This window comes from Lagopus muta, chromosome 6 (genome assembly GCF_023343835.1).
Source record: "Lagopus muta isolate bLagMut1 chromosome 6, bLagMut1 primary, whole genome shotgun sequence".
NCBI lineage: Eukaryota > Metazoa > Chordata > Aves > Galliformes > Phasianidae > Lagopus > Lagopus muta.
Genome location: NC_064438.1, coordinates 56,137,544 through 56,150,612, shown reverse-complemented (window position 1 = coordinate 56,150,612; position 13,069 = coordinate 56,137,544). Strand labels below are relative to the sequence as shown.

The window sequence follows — 13,069 nt, the reverse complement described above, 5'->3', positions numbered from 1 at the left end:
TGGTGGGGGAGGGGCAGCGCCACGTGACCGCGGAAGGGCGGGACGAATTGGGGATTGTCACGTGGGGTGGGTGGGGCTTGGTTCGCCCACCCTTCCGGTCGGCGCGGGGGCGGGGCGTGTGACGCATTTCCGCTTCCGCCTGGGCGTAGGGGAGGCGGTGGTGCTGCGGGCCGCCGCCTGCTGCCTGGTTCCGCTCCGGCCTGTGCCGCGCCGCGCTACTCCCGCAGGTACCCGCCCGGCCCCGGGCACCGGCACACGAGGAGGGAGGGGGGGATGGAGGGCCCGAGCGGCGGGGCGCCGCCTTTCTCCCCGCAAACACGGAGCCGCCCCCGGGGACCGCTGGGCCGCAGCTGGCTGCGCCCCTCCAGGCCCCGTGGAGCCGCGCGGGGGCGGCGCCGGTGGTCGCTGCCCTGAGGGGAGTGGCGGGAGCTCGGGGCGGGGTGGGCGTAGGGCTCCGAGGTCACGGGGAGGGGCTGCGCGGTGGCTGCGGCCGCCTGCGCCTAGGTGGGGCTGGGGGCTGGGAAGCCGAGCTGGCTGGTTCGTGACGATCCCTATTTTAGGCCTCGGGGGAGCGGGTTGCTCCGCTTCGGCTGGGTGAAATATTTGGTCGGTTTCCGCAGTTAGGATCTGAGCTTATAAATGAATATATAAATGCGGTGTATAAATAACCGTTAAACGTTTCTCATTAAGAGAAGTCCCGAATCAGGTTTGTGATTGTGGCTTGTGAGAAGTCATTTTGTTTTCTCGAGTGTTGCTATCGTTCAGGTGGGTGACTCACTGACAAAGGGACAAAATTGAAGAGAGCATTTCCTGGAGACCGAGCTGCCTATTTGCCAGGGAAACGGGTTTTGAGGTGCATTCAAAGGAAAATGATCACCTCTTGCTGTTTGTTCAACCTTTTTGTCTGTGGATGTAGGAAACAAGGGGTCTTTATTTTTTAAACAATAATTTTTAAGAAGGCACATCCTGAAGCATCCCTTCCCTAGAGCAGTGGGACCAATGACTGATGTTAAAATGTGTGCCAACCATCAAGCTCCTCCTGTAGAGCACTTCAGGTAATTTTGAAACTGAAGTTCATTCAAGCATACCCTTTCAGTGAGGAATCAAGAATGAAAAGGCACCAACTGTGACCATTCGGTGAGGCTGTATTCTGAAAAGCAGTTATGCTGGAGAAGGATCTCTGCAGAGAAGCAGAAGGGCGTGGAGTTCTGTTTGTCATCGGTGGGGCTGATACTGGAAGATGACACATAGTTTTGGTGTTGCTTTAAAAACAAGGAGGACCTTCAATAACTGCTCACATTTAGCTGGTAATTGGTGAGTATGTACCGTTGTTAGGAGGAGGATGTAGGTGTTCGTTAACATTTACAGGTAGTTCAGGAAGCCTTCCAAAGAATTGATAACAAAGCTAAAGCTGGAAATACATAAGCAGGCTTCTCAAAACAAGGACAATGTGGTGAAAATGGACTGCATGTCTCTGAGGAATGTTCAGAAGCTGCTTTGGAAGAGATGTTTTAATTTTCTTGGAGCTGCTCGACTCGCATCTCTGTAAAACTCCCAGGGTAGGATCTTCATGGAATCATCAAAGAACAGCCTGGGTTGCAAAGGAGCACAATGCTCATCCAGCTCCAACCCCCTGCTGTGTGCAGGTCGCCAACCAGCAGCCCAGGCTGCCCAGAGCCACATCCAGCCTGGCCTTGAATGCCTGCAGGGATGGGGCATCCACAGCCTCCTTGGGCAACCTGTGCCAGTGCCTCACCACCCCCTGTTGTGGCCAGGAGTGATCTTTGGCAGTGGAGACTTGCAGTTTTCTGCTGGTTTGCAGCACAGCTGGCACACAGATAAGCCACCTCAGCACTGATGTATGTTTGCTGGTTTGGGAAGCTTCTGTTTGTGATGTTGGGGCCACCCGAATTGATCAGGTCTCATCTTAGGAGGGGAGGCAGCTGTGAAACGGAACGGCTTGTCTTGTGTGGAGAAATGGAACAGATTACAGTTCCTTATGGCCGTGTATTTTGTGGGCCTTGGAAACTGGTAAGACTTCTGTTTTGAATTGGTTTTTTTTTCTGGTCGTTGGTAATTTATAGCAAACGCGCTAACGAGCGTCGTTGTGGTTGTCATTCACGATTAGATCAGTGCTGACAATCTGAAGACTAAAAACCCTCCTCCTGCCTTTTCAGTCAAAACAGGCGGAGGAGAGAACAAAAAGATCACCGCATCTAAAGCAGCTGCTAACTATGCAACTGTTGCTTTTTATCTTCAGTCTCCCTGCCGTTTATTTCCCTAATGGATAAAGGCGAAATTGTTGCATGGTGCTGGAGTGTGGCATCCAAAAGACCCTAAAAATGGAGAAGGTGCAGCTATAAACTGCTGATGCTTAATGCCTGAAGGGAGAAGCTGCAGTAGAAGCTGGCAGTGGTCTCTCTTGCATTTGATCTGCGTAGCTGTGTTGGTAGTTAGAGTTATGTGGGCAGGAATCCTGTTGTAGCTGAGGTTTTGCTGGTAGGCATTAGTCATGTCACAGTGACAAAAGAACCTCTTTGCTGATAGAGCCGTGCCACCCGGTGGAAATGCAGCTGTGCCTGTTGCATTGAGGAGGATTTCTGTTGCTCTTTGGAAGGTGATCTCAGGGGAATCAACTCTGAAAGGGCAGATAACTGCAGGGCAAGGGGAAATGGTTTGAAGTTGAAGGAGGGCAGATGGAGGTTGGATGTCAGGGGGAAGTTGTGTGCTGTGAGAGTGGTGAGGTGCTGGAACAGCTGCCCAGAGAGGCTGTGATGCCCCGTCCATCCCTGGAGGTGTTCAAGGCCAGGTTGGATGGGGCCCTGGGCAGCCTGGGCTGCTGTGAAATGGGGAGGTTGGTGGCCCTGCATGGCACAGGGGGGTTGGAGCTTCGTGATCCTTGAGGTCCCTTCCAACCCGGGCCGTTCTGTGGTTCTGATTCTGTGATCTTGGAGATGGGAACTCAATCTGTCACATCAGGAGTGCAGAAAATGTTGTGCAGCCGATGAAGTTATGAAAACAGTCGAGGCTTTGTTTGAATAGCTTTAGCAAAAGAAGGAAGCAGGGTTTGGGGCAGCGCTTTCTAATGGCAGCCACCGGGGACCAGTGATGAAGAAAAGCCAGGGAGGGCAAGAGCATGGGAAAAATGCTCCTGCACTGCTCATTTCTACTTGGTTCTGATGGGAGCAGAGAGGACACAGAGCTGAAGAAACACCGTGGGGCTGTTTTATGGCAGAGGCTGAAGGATTTGGTTTGCCTTACGGAGCATCAAGCCCAGCAATGGGGTTTCCACAGAGCTCTGAAGCTTGCTGTGTATTCAGCTGGTGTTCAGTGTTGCAGGTAGGACTGGCCTGGCGGTGCTGTAGAGGAGCACGTTTGGGCCTCTGCCATTCTCACCTGCATGTTGTTAATTCCTAGTAATTAGAGGTGAGTTGTTGGGTGTCCAGGAGGCCTTGGATTCTTGTCTGCAGGCTGTTTCTGTAGTTTCTGGGGAGGTGTGCTGGAAGTCCTCCGTGCCAAGTTTCAGCTCGGGATAAAGGATGGGAGATTCTGCTCCTCATGCTGTCCCTCTGTTTATCCCAGACACTGGTGTTTCCTCTTTGCCTCACTTCAGTTTGATGTTTTTGGCCCTATGCTGTGTCTGGAGCTGCAGGCTGAGTGCTTCTGTGAAGCACAGGGTGCTGCCAGGGGCGTTGGTCTGCACAGCACAAAGGAAATGTTGTCCTGCAGCAGCGTGGATGCAAGCAGGACTTTGGATTGAATGCTGCCAGTTCTGTGGCCTTTCTCCTGCCTGCCAAATTACTTCAACTCCTTGAATCCTCCTCCTTCTACTCACTCTTCTTTTTCCCCTCGCCCCAAGAAAGTGCAGTCTGAAGTAGGGTTTAAATGCAGCAGGAAGAGATGTCTGACCTGTGGGCTGTGATTCTGTGACTGGCTTTTCTCTACACAGAACTGCAAAGGGAGACTCCAAGCCCACTTGTGCTAAAAGCCTCATCAATGCAACAGTGTGTTTTCTGAGATGGTGAGCCCACAGGTTGGCAGTGGGGACCCTGAGATCTTCGGTCCAACAATGTCAGAGTTTCTTTATGAACATGTGGATGCCTTGGGCAGTGCTACAGATAGAACTGGTATTTCAGGGAGGTTTTGATTGGAGTTCAGTGCTGTGCAGCTGGAATGGCACATGGATTCTAGATGGGTTTGTGTGGTGAGTGTGTCTAACAGCACCAGAGTCACTCCTTTAATAAATGGAGGTGGCACTGCACAGATGAAATGGGTGTTTGAGGAAGGTCCCCAAACGAGGCCATCCTGTCTGCAAGAGGATCCTTGACATGCTTGGCACTGTCTCAGTTATGCCAAATGTTGCCAGCAAATGTTGCTCCAGTCTGCTTGCCAAAGTGAGAGAGCCACTAAATCTTTATCAGAAGCTGTGCTTTGCTGCAGGTTTTCTCCTAACAGCCATACAGCAGAATTGTTTCCTTAATTTTCATAGCACAGAAGTCTTTTGAAATAATCAGCTGATAAATATTGGGGATTTTTGCTGGCACTTTGCAGGCAGGCCTCTTTCTGCTGCAGCCATCCGTTGTCACAGAATCACAGCATGGCCTGGGTTGCAAAGGAGCACAGTGCTCATCCAGCTCCAACCCCTGCTGTGTGCAGGTCACCAACCAGCAGCCCAGGCTGCCCAGAGCCACATCCAGCCTGGCCTTGAATGCCTGCAGGGATGGGGCATCCACAGCCTCCTTGGGCAACCTGTGCCAGTGCCTCACCACCCTCTGGCTGAAGAACTTCCTCCTCACATCCAACCTAAACCATGGCAGATGGTCTCTGCCATCCCATAACTTCACCTACAGCTGAGGAGTTCGCTCTGCTTCTGCAGGGCTTTGGTTGCCCGATGGATCGTTGCTGGGAAATGAGCAGAGTCGTGCTGTCAGGAAAGTAAGGCTTAGGTAATAAAATGGCAAACAGAATTCAATGTAGATAAATGTGATGTGATTCAGAGAGCTTGAATGTGAAATTGTGTGCATCACTTTGTATATAAAATGATGGGCTGACCCTTAACACTGAAGAATAAAGTACTGCTGTGGGAGTCAGTTTCAGCAGTGAGCAAAAAGAAGATGAAACATGAACAAGTATTGGGAAGGAAATAGAGGATGAACCAGAATGTAATTATGGAACTGTATAAATCAATGGCTCACCCACATTTTGGATTCTTTGTGGCTGTTTCTTGTCGTTCATCTCAAGAGATACAAAAGAATTGGAGGCACCTCAAAGAGAAGCAGTGAGGATACTTGAGGGGATGGAATAGGTGCTGTGCAAGGGTGAGTGGAATCGGCTCCATCTCAGCACGGAGGAGGAATGGCTGGAAGAGAATGGGAAGAACACACAGTAATGAGCAGCACAGAGAGGGGCTGGGTGAGAACAGATCTGCAGCACGAAGGAGCATCACCTGAAGGTGACAGAGGTGCCTCGGGTGGTTGGAAGCACTGAGCTGTCATTGCTGCTGTTCTTCCCTGCAGACGCTGCTGAAGATGAAATGGGGGCTGAGCTCATTGTCCCACTGCCCACAGCAGTGCTGTTTTACCATCAGCAAATTGTGTCGATTTAAAAACAAACAGACCTTACTAAAACAGGTTCAGTTCCATGTGAAATATTTGCATTATGTAGATTGGAATTCAGTGGGAGGCTTATAAGCCTTTCTGCTGGGGCCGTCTTGCAACATTTCTTTAGGTGTTGAGAGGTCAGGAATCAGGCACTTGTTAGAGGCTTTCCTTGTGTCTACATTCAAGGCTGCTTGGCTGAAGTCAGTGAAAGCAAATCGGAGCATCCACCGACTTCAGTGTATTTAAAACCCATGTTTGGTACTTCTGAAAATAAGATCTGAATGGGGGTGTAATCGTGTTTAATTTTAGGGGCATTGACTTCACCAACTTCTCCGAGTCCCAGTTTAGAATAGAGCCTGGATACCTGCTGGCATTGCTGCAGAGGCTGCTTGTTTGGCACGAATACCTGAAATGTTTCTTCTTGGTGTTGTGACCCATTTACACTGCATTGCTCCCATCTGAGATGAGATGGAGGCTGCAGTTCTGCTGTTTCCTGGCTCCTGTATTGAGGGAGAGCATTTGGGTGGCTGCTGTCTGTCTGCACCCCAGTGGTTGGGATGGAACCATTGCTGAGAAGCTCTGCCAGCTGGACATCCCTTTGGGTTTGAATGAGACAAATGTCCAATTCTTTATTCTTTATCGAACTCTTCCTCGATGTACTTTATTTTCAAGGAATTTCACTCTATTTTACCTTACTTTTCAGCAAAATGTCTGGAACTGATGATTTTTCGGTAAGTAATGGCTTTTTGTTCCTGAAGATCTGCCAGTTGTGTTACTTCGTTCTGCTCAGGCACTTCTGTGAGAAGAGGGGCAGCTCTCAGCTGAGATGATTGCCTTGGCATTGCAGTAGCAGCTCTTTGCTTTGGGGCAGAGCTAACAGTCTGTGGCCTCCAGGTGTGCCTCGCAGGCTCTCTTCTGCTGCGGTGCTCACAGAGGGCTTTTGTCCTGATAGCATCAGAATAGCTACAATGGAAACTTACAACTCTTCTTCCTGAATTTATACCAGAATTGCTTATGATTCTACTGCTGAAGGTTGCCTTTTATCTTTGGCTTTAGAACTGTGGCACGTCAGGATGCCTCTCTCCTTTAACCATAGAAGCTGCACAAAGTGAACGCAGCCCTGTCTGCAGCGACAGATGCTCTTTTCCTCCCGTTCAGGCAGCTGCAGTGCATTTGTGTAGTGGGTGAAGGTGGGCAACCAGCAGCTCCCGCAGGGATCTGCCATGCTCACGGCCCTTTCTCTCTCAGTTGGCAGATGCTTTGCCCGATCAGTCTCCCGCTAAGACCCCCAAAGTGAGCGGTGCGAAGCCGGGCCAGCAGCCCTCCCAGCCGCCTCAGGGTTGGCCGCCCTCGAATCCTTGGAACAACCCGAGCGCTCCCCCTGCCGGGCCCTCGGCGCTGCCGCCCAACACCTCCGCTTCCAGCGTGCCCTTCGGACCTCCTCCTACAGGAATGTATCCTTCAATGCCCCCCGGACCGCCTGCTCCATTTCCTCCTCCTCCTAGCGGACCCTCTTGCCCTCCTCCCGGAGGTCCGTATCCGCCCCCAGCCGTGCCGGGCCCCGTCCCTCCGGGCCAGTATCCTCCACCAAACATGCCCTTTCCAGAGCTTCCACGACCTTATGGCGGTCCGACGGAGCCGGCTGCGCCTCCCGCTCCCGTCGGGCCGTGGGGATCCATGCCCTCTGCAGCATGGGGACCGACGATGGCGGGGCAGTATCCCGCACCCAGCATGCCGTATCCCCCCCCAGGGCCGTACTCTGCTCCTGCCCAGACTCCGGGAGCGGCGCCGACGGTACCGTGGGGCACAGTCCCACCTGGAACGTGGGGACCTTCGCCGCCAGGTCCGTTTCCTCCACCCGCAGGATCGTACCCGGCTCCAGGACTCTATCCTACGCCCCCTAATCCTTTTCAAGTGCCGTCTGGTCCTGCTGGTGCTCCGTCCATGCCGGGCGGCCCCCATGTGAGTATATATGCTGGATGTGGCGCTGGGCAGCCTGCTGTGGTGGTTGGGCGAGCCTGCAGGTAGCAGGAGGGTTGAAACTAGATGCTCACTGTTGTCCTTTTCAACCCATTCTATGACTTAGTTTTTTGTTATCAGTGAATTGTTCTTGATGCTTTTAAGCGTGGGAATTGGGTAGCGAAAGACCTATTAATGCAGGTAAGAACTTTAAGGGCTCGTCTGCGTAGTCAGTGGAATAACAGGCAATTTTCTGCTTAAACATTGAACTTCGTGCACCAGAGCAGTCACATTCCATCGAGGTGGAGCGTGTCTGAGCACTGCACTGTAGTGGTCTTCCACTTGTTGGAAAGCCTTCTCTAAAAGACACAAAAAATAAAGGGGAAGAGCTTGTAATAATGTTAGGAATGAAAGATACTGTAGTGTGTAGTCTGGAGAGATTGCTTTTCAGGATGCACGGGGAATAACAACCCGTGGTCAAATGTTCTTGAGCTCAGAAGTGCTGTAATGCTAATGAACTGCTTTGTGAAAGCCCTGCAATGACCACCAATTCTCGTTGTCTCTTGCAGCCTTACCGTTGAACACGTTCTGGGCAACAAAGTACTGTAGCTTTCCACCTTCATCCACTACTTACAGAGATTTTTACAGTTTTTGTTTCAGTAATGTTTGGGGCTATGAAGAATACTTGCCTCTTGTATGTGCATTTGAGGTATGAAGGAGCAATTTAGCAATTTGCATAACATTAACTTGCTCGTATGTTGGCGTAATTGTTTGGTTTAATAAAACGAGCTACAAAGAGCAGAAGTAAAACTGAAATCCGTGGTTCTTACTCTGGCCAATATTCCTTGGGAAAATGAGAGCTGCCAAGTAAGGATCCTAAAGAATCAGGCACAAGGACTCGCGAATCAGAAACAGCTTAAATTTCCACGAATGCTTTAAGTCTCGTTGCCGGACTGGTGCTGGTTGTTGAATGGATGGATGGTCGTATCTTGTCTATTTTCAGGTTATTCTAAAATGTCAATAAAAAGTATTTCAAGATTTTTTTTTTGGTCAAGAAATGTAATTTTTGAACGTGCTACAGTAATGGAAACGACAGAGACGGAGCGCGTGAACTCGAAGGCTTTCTCAGCACTCTGTAAATCCTGCACACAGTTAATGGCCCGGTCTGGGACTGCGGAGGAGGAGGAGGAGGCGTGCATTGGAATGCTGGGTCTGACTGGTCAGTGCCCTGCTGCTGTCTGTGCAGTGCAGTGAGCTGGACGTGCCGTTCCCTTTCATGGACCGCTGTGAGTTTCGTGCATGCCGATGAGGACTTCGTTTTGCCAGTTCTCGTTCTGTGGTGGTTGGAGGTTTGAGTTGGTCTGTGTAAAGCATTAACTCCCACGTAGGTAAAGTACTTCCCTATATCTAACCTGGGTTCTGGTTGTTTAAAATTTGACTTGTCTGCCGAGTTGTGTAAACTCAGCGGGTGTTTTCAGAGTCCCTAGAAACTGAACTTGAGCTTAAAAGGTGAAGAAAACCAGCCTGGCCATTCCCTTCCCAGCAGGTTTTGGCGAGGCTTTTCTTTCTATCTGCTCCAGCCATTCCCTTGTGCCATCCTTACTGCCACAGCTGGGGACGAGCAAACCTCACCGGGGCTCCACTGAACGTGGGAATGGAGAGCAGCGCTCTGTTCCCGGCCAGGTGCCTGCATACCTCACTGAGAGCATAATTTGGGATGTTTAGAAGCTGTGTGCTGCTGTGTGGCTGCCCCTGCTCTGGAAGGGGCGCTGCAGGAAGCTTTATATTCTTGCCATATCTGTGCTGGGGTAACTGCTGGTGCGGCATTACTGAGGCACAGCCACGCGTTGCTGAGGAGCTCTGGTGGCATTTCATAGCCTGGATTTGAGCGTGGACGTTTGGCTTCTCCTCAGGTGGGGATCTCCTAACTTAGCCTCTGTAGGTAGAATTAGGAATCAGTGTTGCTTAACGTGTAGCTCGTTAGGGAGTCTTCGTATCGTGGAACTGTGAAAGCAAGTTAATTCGCTTCCCAAACCTTGCCATGGCTTCCTGCATGCATGTGATGAACTTCAGAACAAGTGGGCTGAGCTGGCAGTGGTGCCTGTTGGCTGTGCCAGCCCATGGCAGAGCACTGCGGTGTCCCTGCAGGGGAGAGCTGGGGCTCCTTGAGTCTGCCATGAAAACCGAAGGTACGAGCATCTCTTGTCTCAGTTATAGGAAGATGGCACTGGAGCTGAAGAGAAATGCTTAACACTTCAGCATGCCAGCTCTGACCCTAGGAATCAGAACCCAAAGTTGTCAGTATTACCTTAAACAAACCCCTTGGCCCCCCGGGCAGCGCACTTCATTACATCTTGGCAAGACCAATTCCAAATAAACACAGTAGAACACTGCCTACATTTGCTCAAGTGCTTTTAATTTCAATACCTGCAGCCTTAGGTTATAAACCAATGTGATGAACAACACCTGTCCCAAAGGAGCGGATCGTGCAGCACCCTCCAGTTCCACACTGCACTCTGCGTCTCTGTGCGGAATGGGAAGAGGTAGGAAAGGAGAGGGCAGCAAACGTAGCAAGGAATGACTGCTGGAAGGGGATTTGTTTTGGTAACCAGGCTTCCAGGTTCTTCCTGAAGTAGGCAGGATCAATTACCGGAACATTTAGGCTAAAATTCAGTATATATGGGATGTTTTTTCAATGTATATTCGTATTTCTTGAGGTCATGAGAACTGTTTCATAACCCCTTTGTTTTTGTGAGCCAAGTTCTTTGCATAGCAGTGAAAAAAAGGGTATCCCTGTTAATCTATTGTGTAAAAACTCAAGTTGTCACTATATGCCGTGTAGTAACTTTATCACATGTTATGTCAAGTGTGAGCAACTTCTGGCCTGAAGCTTTTGCAATGGAATTTGTCCATTTCTATGCATCGTTTGAGTTAAATTGCTGAGGAGTTCGTTTTGTGCTTTGAGGTTGACATACTGCATTTGTTTACAATATGAAATATAAGCAATCACATCTTTAAAGTATAGATTATCACCTGCTGCTGTATTTTCTTTAGATGAAACAAATATTGCTGTATGATAGTGAGAAGCTATAAATACAGGATTTGATATTTTTTTGAAGATGCTGTCACTTTTGTATAAGATTAGACATTAAACGTATTTTCAAGACTGTCGTGTTCACTGTTCTTCACTCACAGCCCTTGGCATGCTTGTGTAGATTTTTATTTGATTTTATTTTATTTTAGCCTTGAATGAAATAGTAAAGAAACAGGACGTCCTTGGTTTGCAACGACTGAATATAAAATCAGAATTATTGGACTTGTGTGTTTTTCCTCTTCCTTTTGTGGTTTTTGTGCCTTCAGCACGTTCACAAGTGCTGAGGGGGTGCGTGGCTGTGTGTGGATCACAGAATGGCTTGGGCTGGAAGGGACCTCAAGGATCACAAAGCTCCAACCCCGTGCTGCAGGCAGGGCCACCAACCTCCGTGCTTAATAGCAGGCCAGGAGTTCGCTCTGTGATTTGGGATAGGAAATGCAGATCCCACACAGGTTTGCTCAGCAGGACGGCGTGGGCCCAGAGCAGCCCGTGGAGCATCACAGAATGGCTGAAGGCCTCACGTAGGAGCTGACTTTGCTCCCTGGCCATCGCCAGGGGCACCGGGGTGAGCTGTTGGATCTGGGGAAGGTTTGACCCTGGGGGGAGGTTGGGAAGGAGCCGAGCAAGCCGATGTTCTTATGGCCAGCTGTGTTCTGCTGACACTGAGGCTACGGCTGAAATCCTCAGTGTGGGATGGGGGGCATTGCTCACAGCTCAGGTCTAAAGAGAAGCTTCCAGCTGGTGGGGAGAGCGTTTTAGAGCAAGCAGCGGGTGGTGCTGTAAAACAGACCTCTTCACCACGAGGCTGGTGGAGTGCTGCAGTGCTTGTGTCCAAAGGGGCCGTGCAGTTTCCATCCTTGGAGATTGAACTGGACAGCACGGTAGCAGAAGCACCTCAGCACAGGAGCTGAGCACCGCTGAGCTCTGTAGCATCATTGAATGGTGCTCTGCTGCTCCTCAGCGTCTGACACCGAGCAAAAGCTGCTCGTCTGCTACCTGCTCTAAACGGCTCGGGTGCTGAGTGAACGAGCTGCTGCCTGCACGTACAGAGCAGAGCCCCGCCGGAGTCAGCAGAGGGCAGTGCTGCTGTTTGAGAGCCCTCCTGGGGGACCTCTGCTCTGAGACATCCTCATTGAACGTACTCAATGGATTTAAAAAGGAAGGAGACAATTGCAGCAGTTCAGTGCCTGGCAGCATTGTTTGGGGTAAGGAGGGCTGCCGTGTGGGGTGGTGCTGGGGATGGTGGTGGCTTCTGGGATAGGACAAGGGGGAATGGTCTTAAACTGAGACAGGGGAGGTTTAGGTTGGATATGAGGAGGAAGTTTTTGAGCCAGAGGTGGTGAGGCACTGGCACAGGTTGCCCAAGGAGGCTGTGGATGCCCCATCCCTGCAGGCATTCAAGGCCAGGCTGGATGTGGCTCTGGGCAGCCTGGGCTGCTGGTTGGTGACCTGCACACAGCAGGGATTGGAGCTGGATGAGCACTGTGCTCCTGTGCAACCCAGGCCATGCTGTGATTCTTCACACAGCGCCCTTGGGTTGGTTGGGAGATGGCACTGTAAGTTTGCTTCTTTGCACAGACCTGCATCAAACCGCATTGGGTTTGGAGGGGGCCGGGGGTTCCTGTAGTCTCCATTGACACAAATTGCTCCCACAAAGTGCTGGTTTTTTGCCTGTGCTCTCGTTTTCTAGGAGCCACAAAGGCAGGAAGTTGGCGCTGAGGAGGTGTTGGTCTCTTTTCTCAGGTGTCAAATGATAGGATGTGAGGAAACCGGCCTCGGGTTGTGCTGGAGAGGCTTAGGTTGGACATCAGGAGGAGTTCCTTCATGTGGATGAGGGATCAGGCACTGCGTGGGGCGGTGATGGAGTTCCCCATCCCTGGAGGTGGTGGAGGGGTGGGGTTTGGTGATAGGGCTGATGGTTGGACTTGATGACCTTGTACATTTTTGCCAGCCTGGATGGTTCACAATTTTATGGGTTGACTGTATGGCTCACTGAAAAACAAACAGCCCTATAAAGTAGACAGGAATTGTTCATTTCCAGCCAGCAGTTTCTTGGTTTGAAGTGATTTAAGCCCACGTAGATAGCTCTGCCATCGAGGTTGGGATTTTTGTCTCTGCAGGACTCGGTGTCCCCAGGAATGATGGAAAGCAGCACACAGCTTCGTGCTGGATGTGAGGAAATGTTTCTTCTGCAAAAGAGTGGTGATGCGGTGGCACAGCTGCCCATGGAGTGCTGGGATCACCATCCCTGGAGGTGCTCCAGAACCATGGGGATGTGGCACTGAGGGATGCAGGCACGGCAGGGGTTGGTTGAGGTTGGGGATCTCCAAAATCTTTTGCAACCTGAATGGTTCTATGATTCTATAAGGCATTAAGTCTTGCTATAGGTCAGTGTGGAGCATTCTGGGACCGATGG

At 50.8% G+C, this 13,069-nt stretch overlaps 1 protein-coding gene across 1 annotated transcript; it reads left to right on the top strand.

The window, feature by feature from the left end:
- The first annotated feature begins 99 nt into the window (after positions 1-99).
- Positions 100-10,726, top strand: MAPK1IP1L (mitogen-activated protein kinase 1 interacting protein 1 like). Its single transcript, XM_048949220.1, has 4 exons — positions 100-227; positions 6,304-6,331; positions 6,849-7,562; positions 8,129-10,726. The coding sequence occupies exons 2-4, from the start codon at positions 6,308-6,310 to the stop codon at positions 8,138-8,140; spliced, it is 750 nt and encodes a 249-aa protein (XP_048805177.1). The 5' UTR covers positions 100-227; positions 6,304-6,307; the 3' UTR covers positions 8,141-10,726.
- The last annotated feature ends 2,343 nt before the right edge of the window (positions 10,727-13,069 follow it).

Coding starts and splice junctions, on each gene's coding strand:
- MAPK1IP1L (XM_048949220.1), top strand. CDS start 6,308: ATGTCTGGAACTGATGATTTTTCG. Junction 6,332..6,848: donor CTGGAACTGATGATTTTTCG/GTAAGTAATGGC, acceptor TTTCTCTCTCAG/TTGGCAGATGCTTTGCCCGA.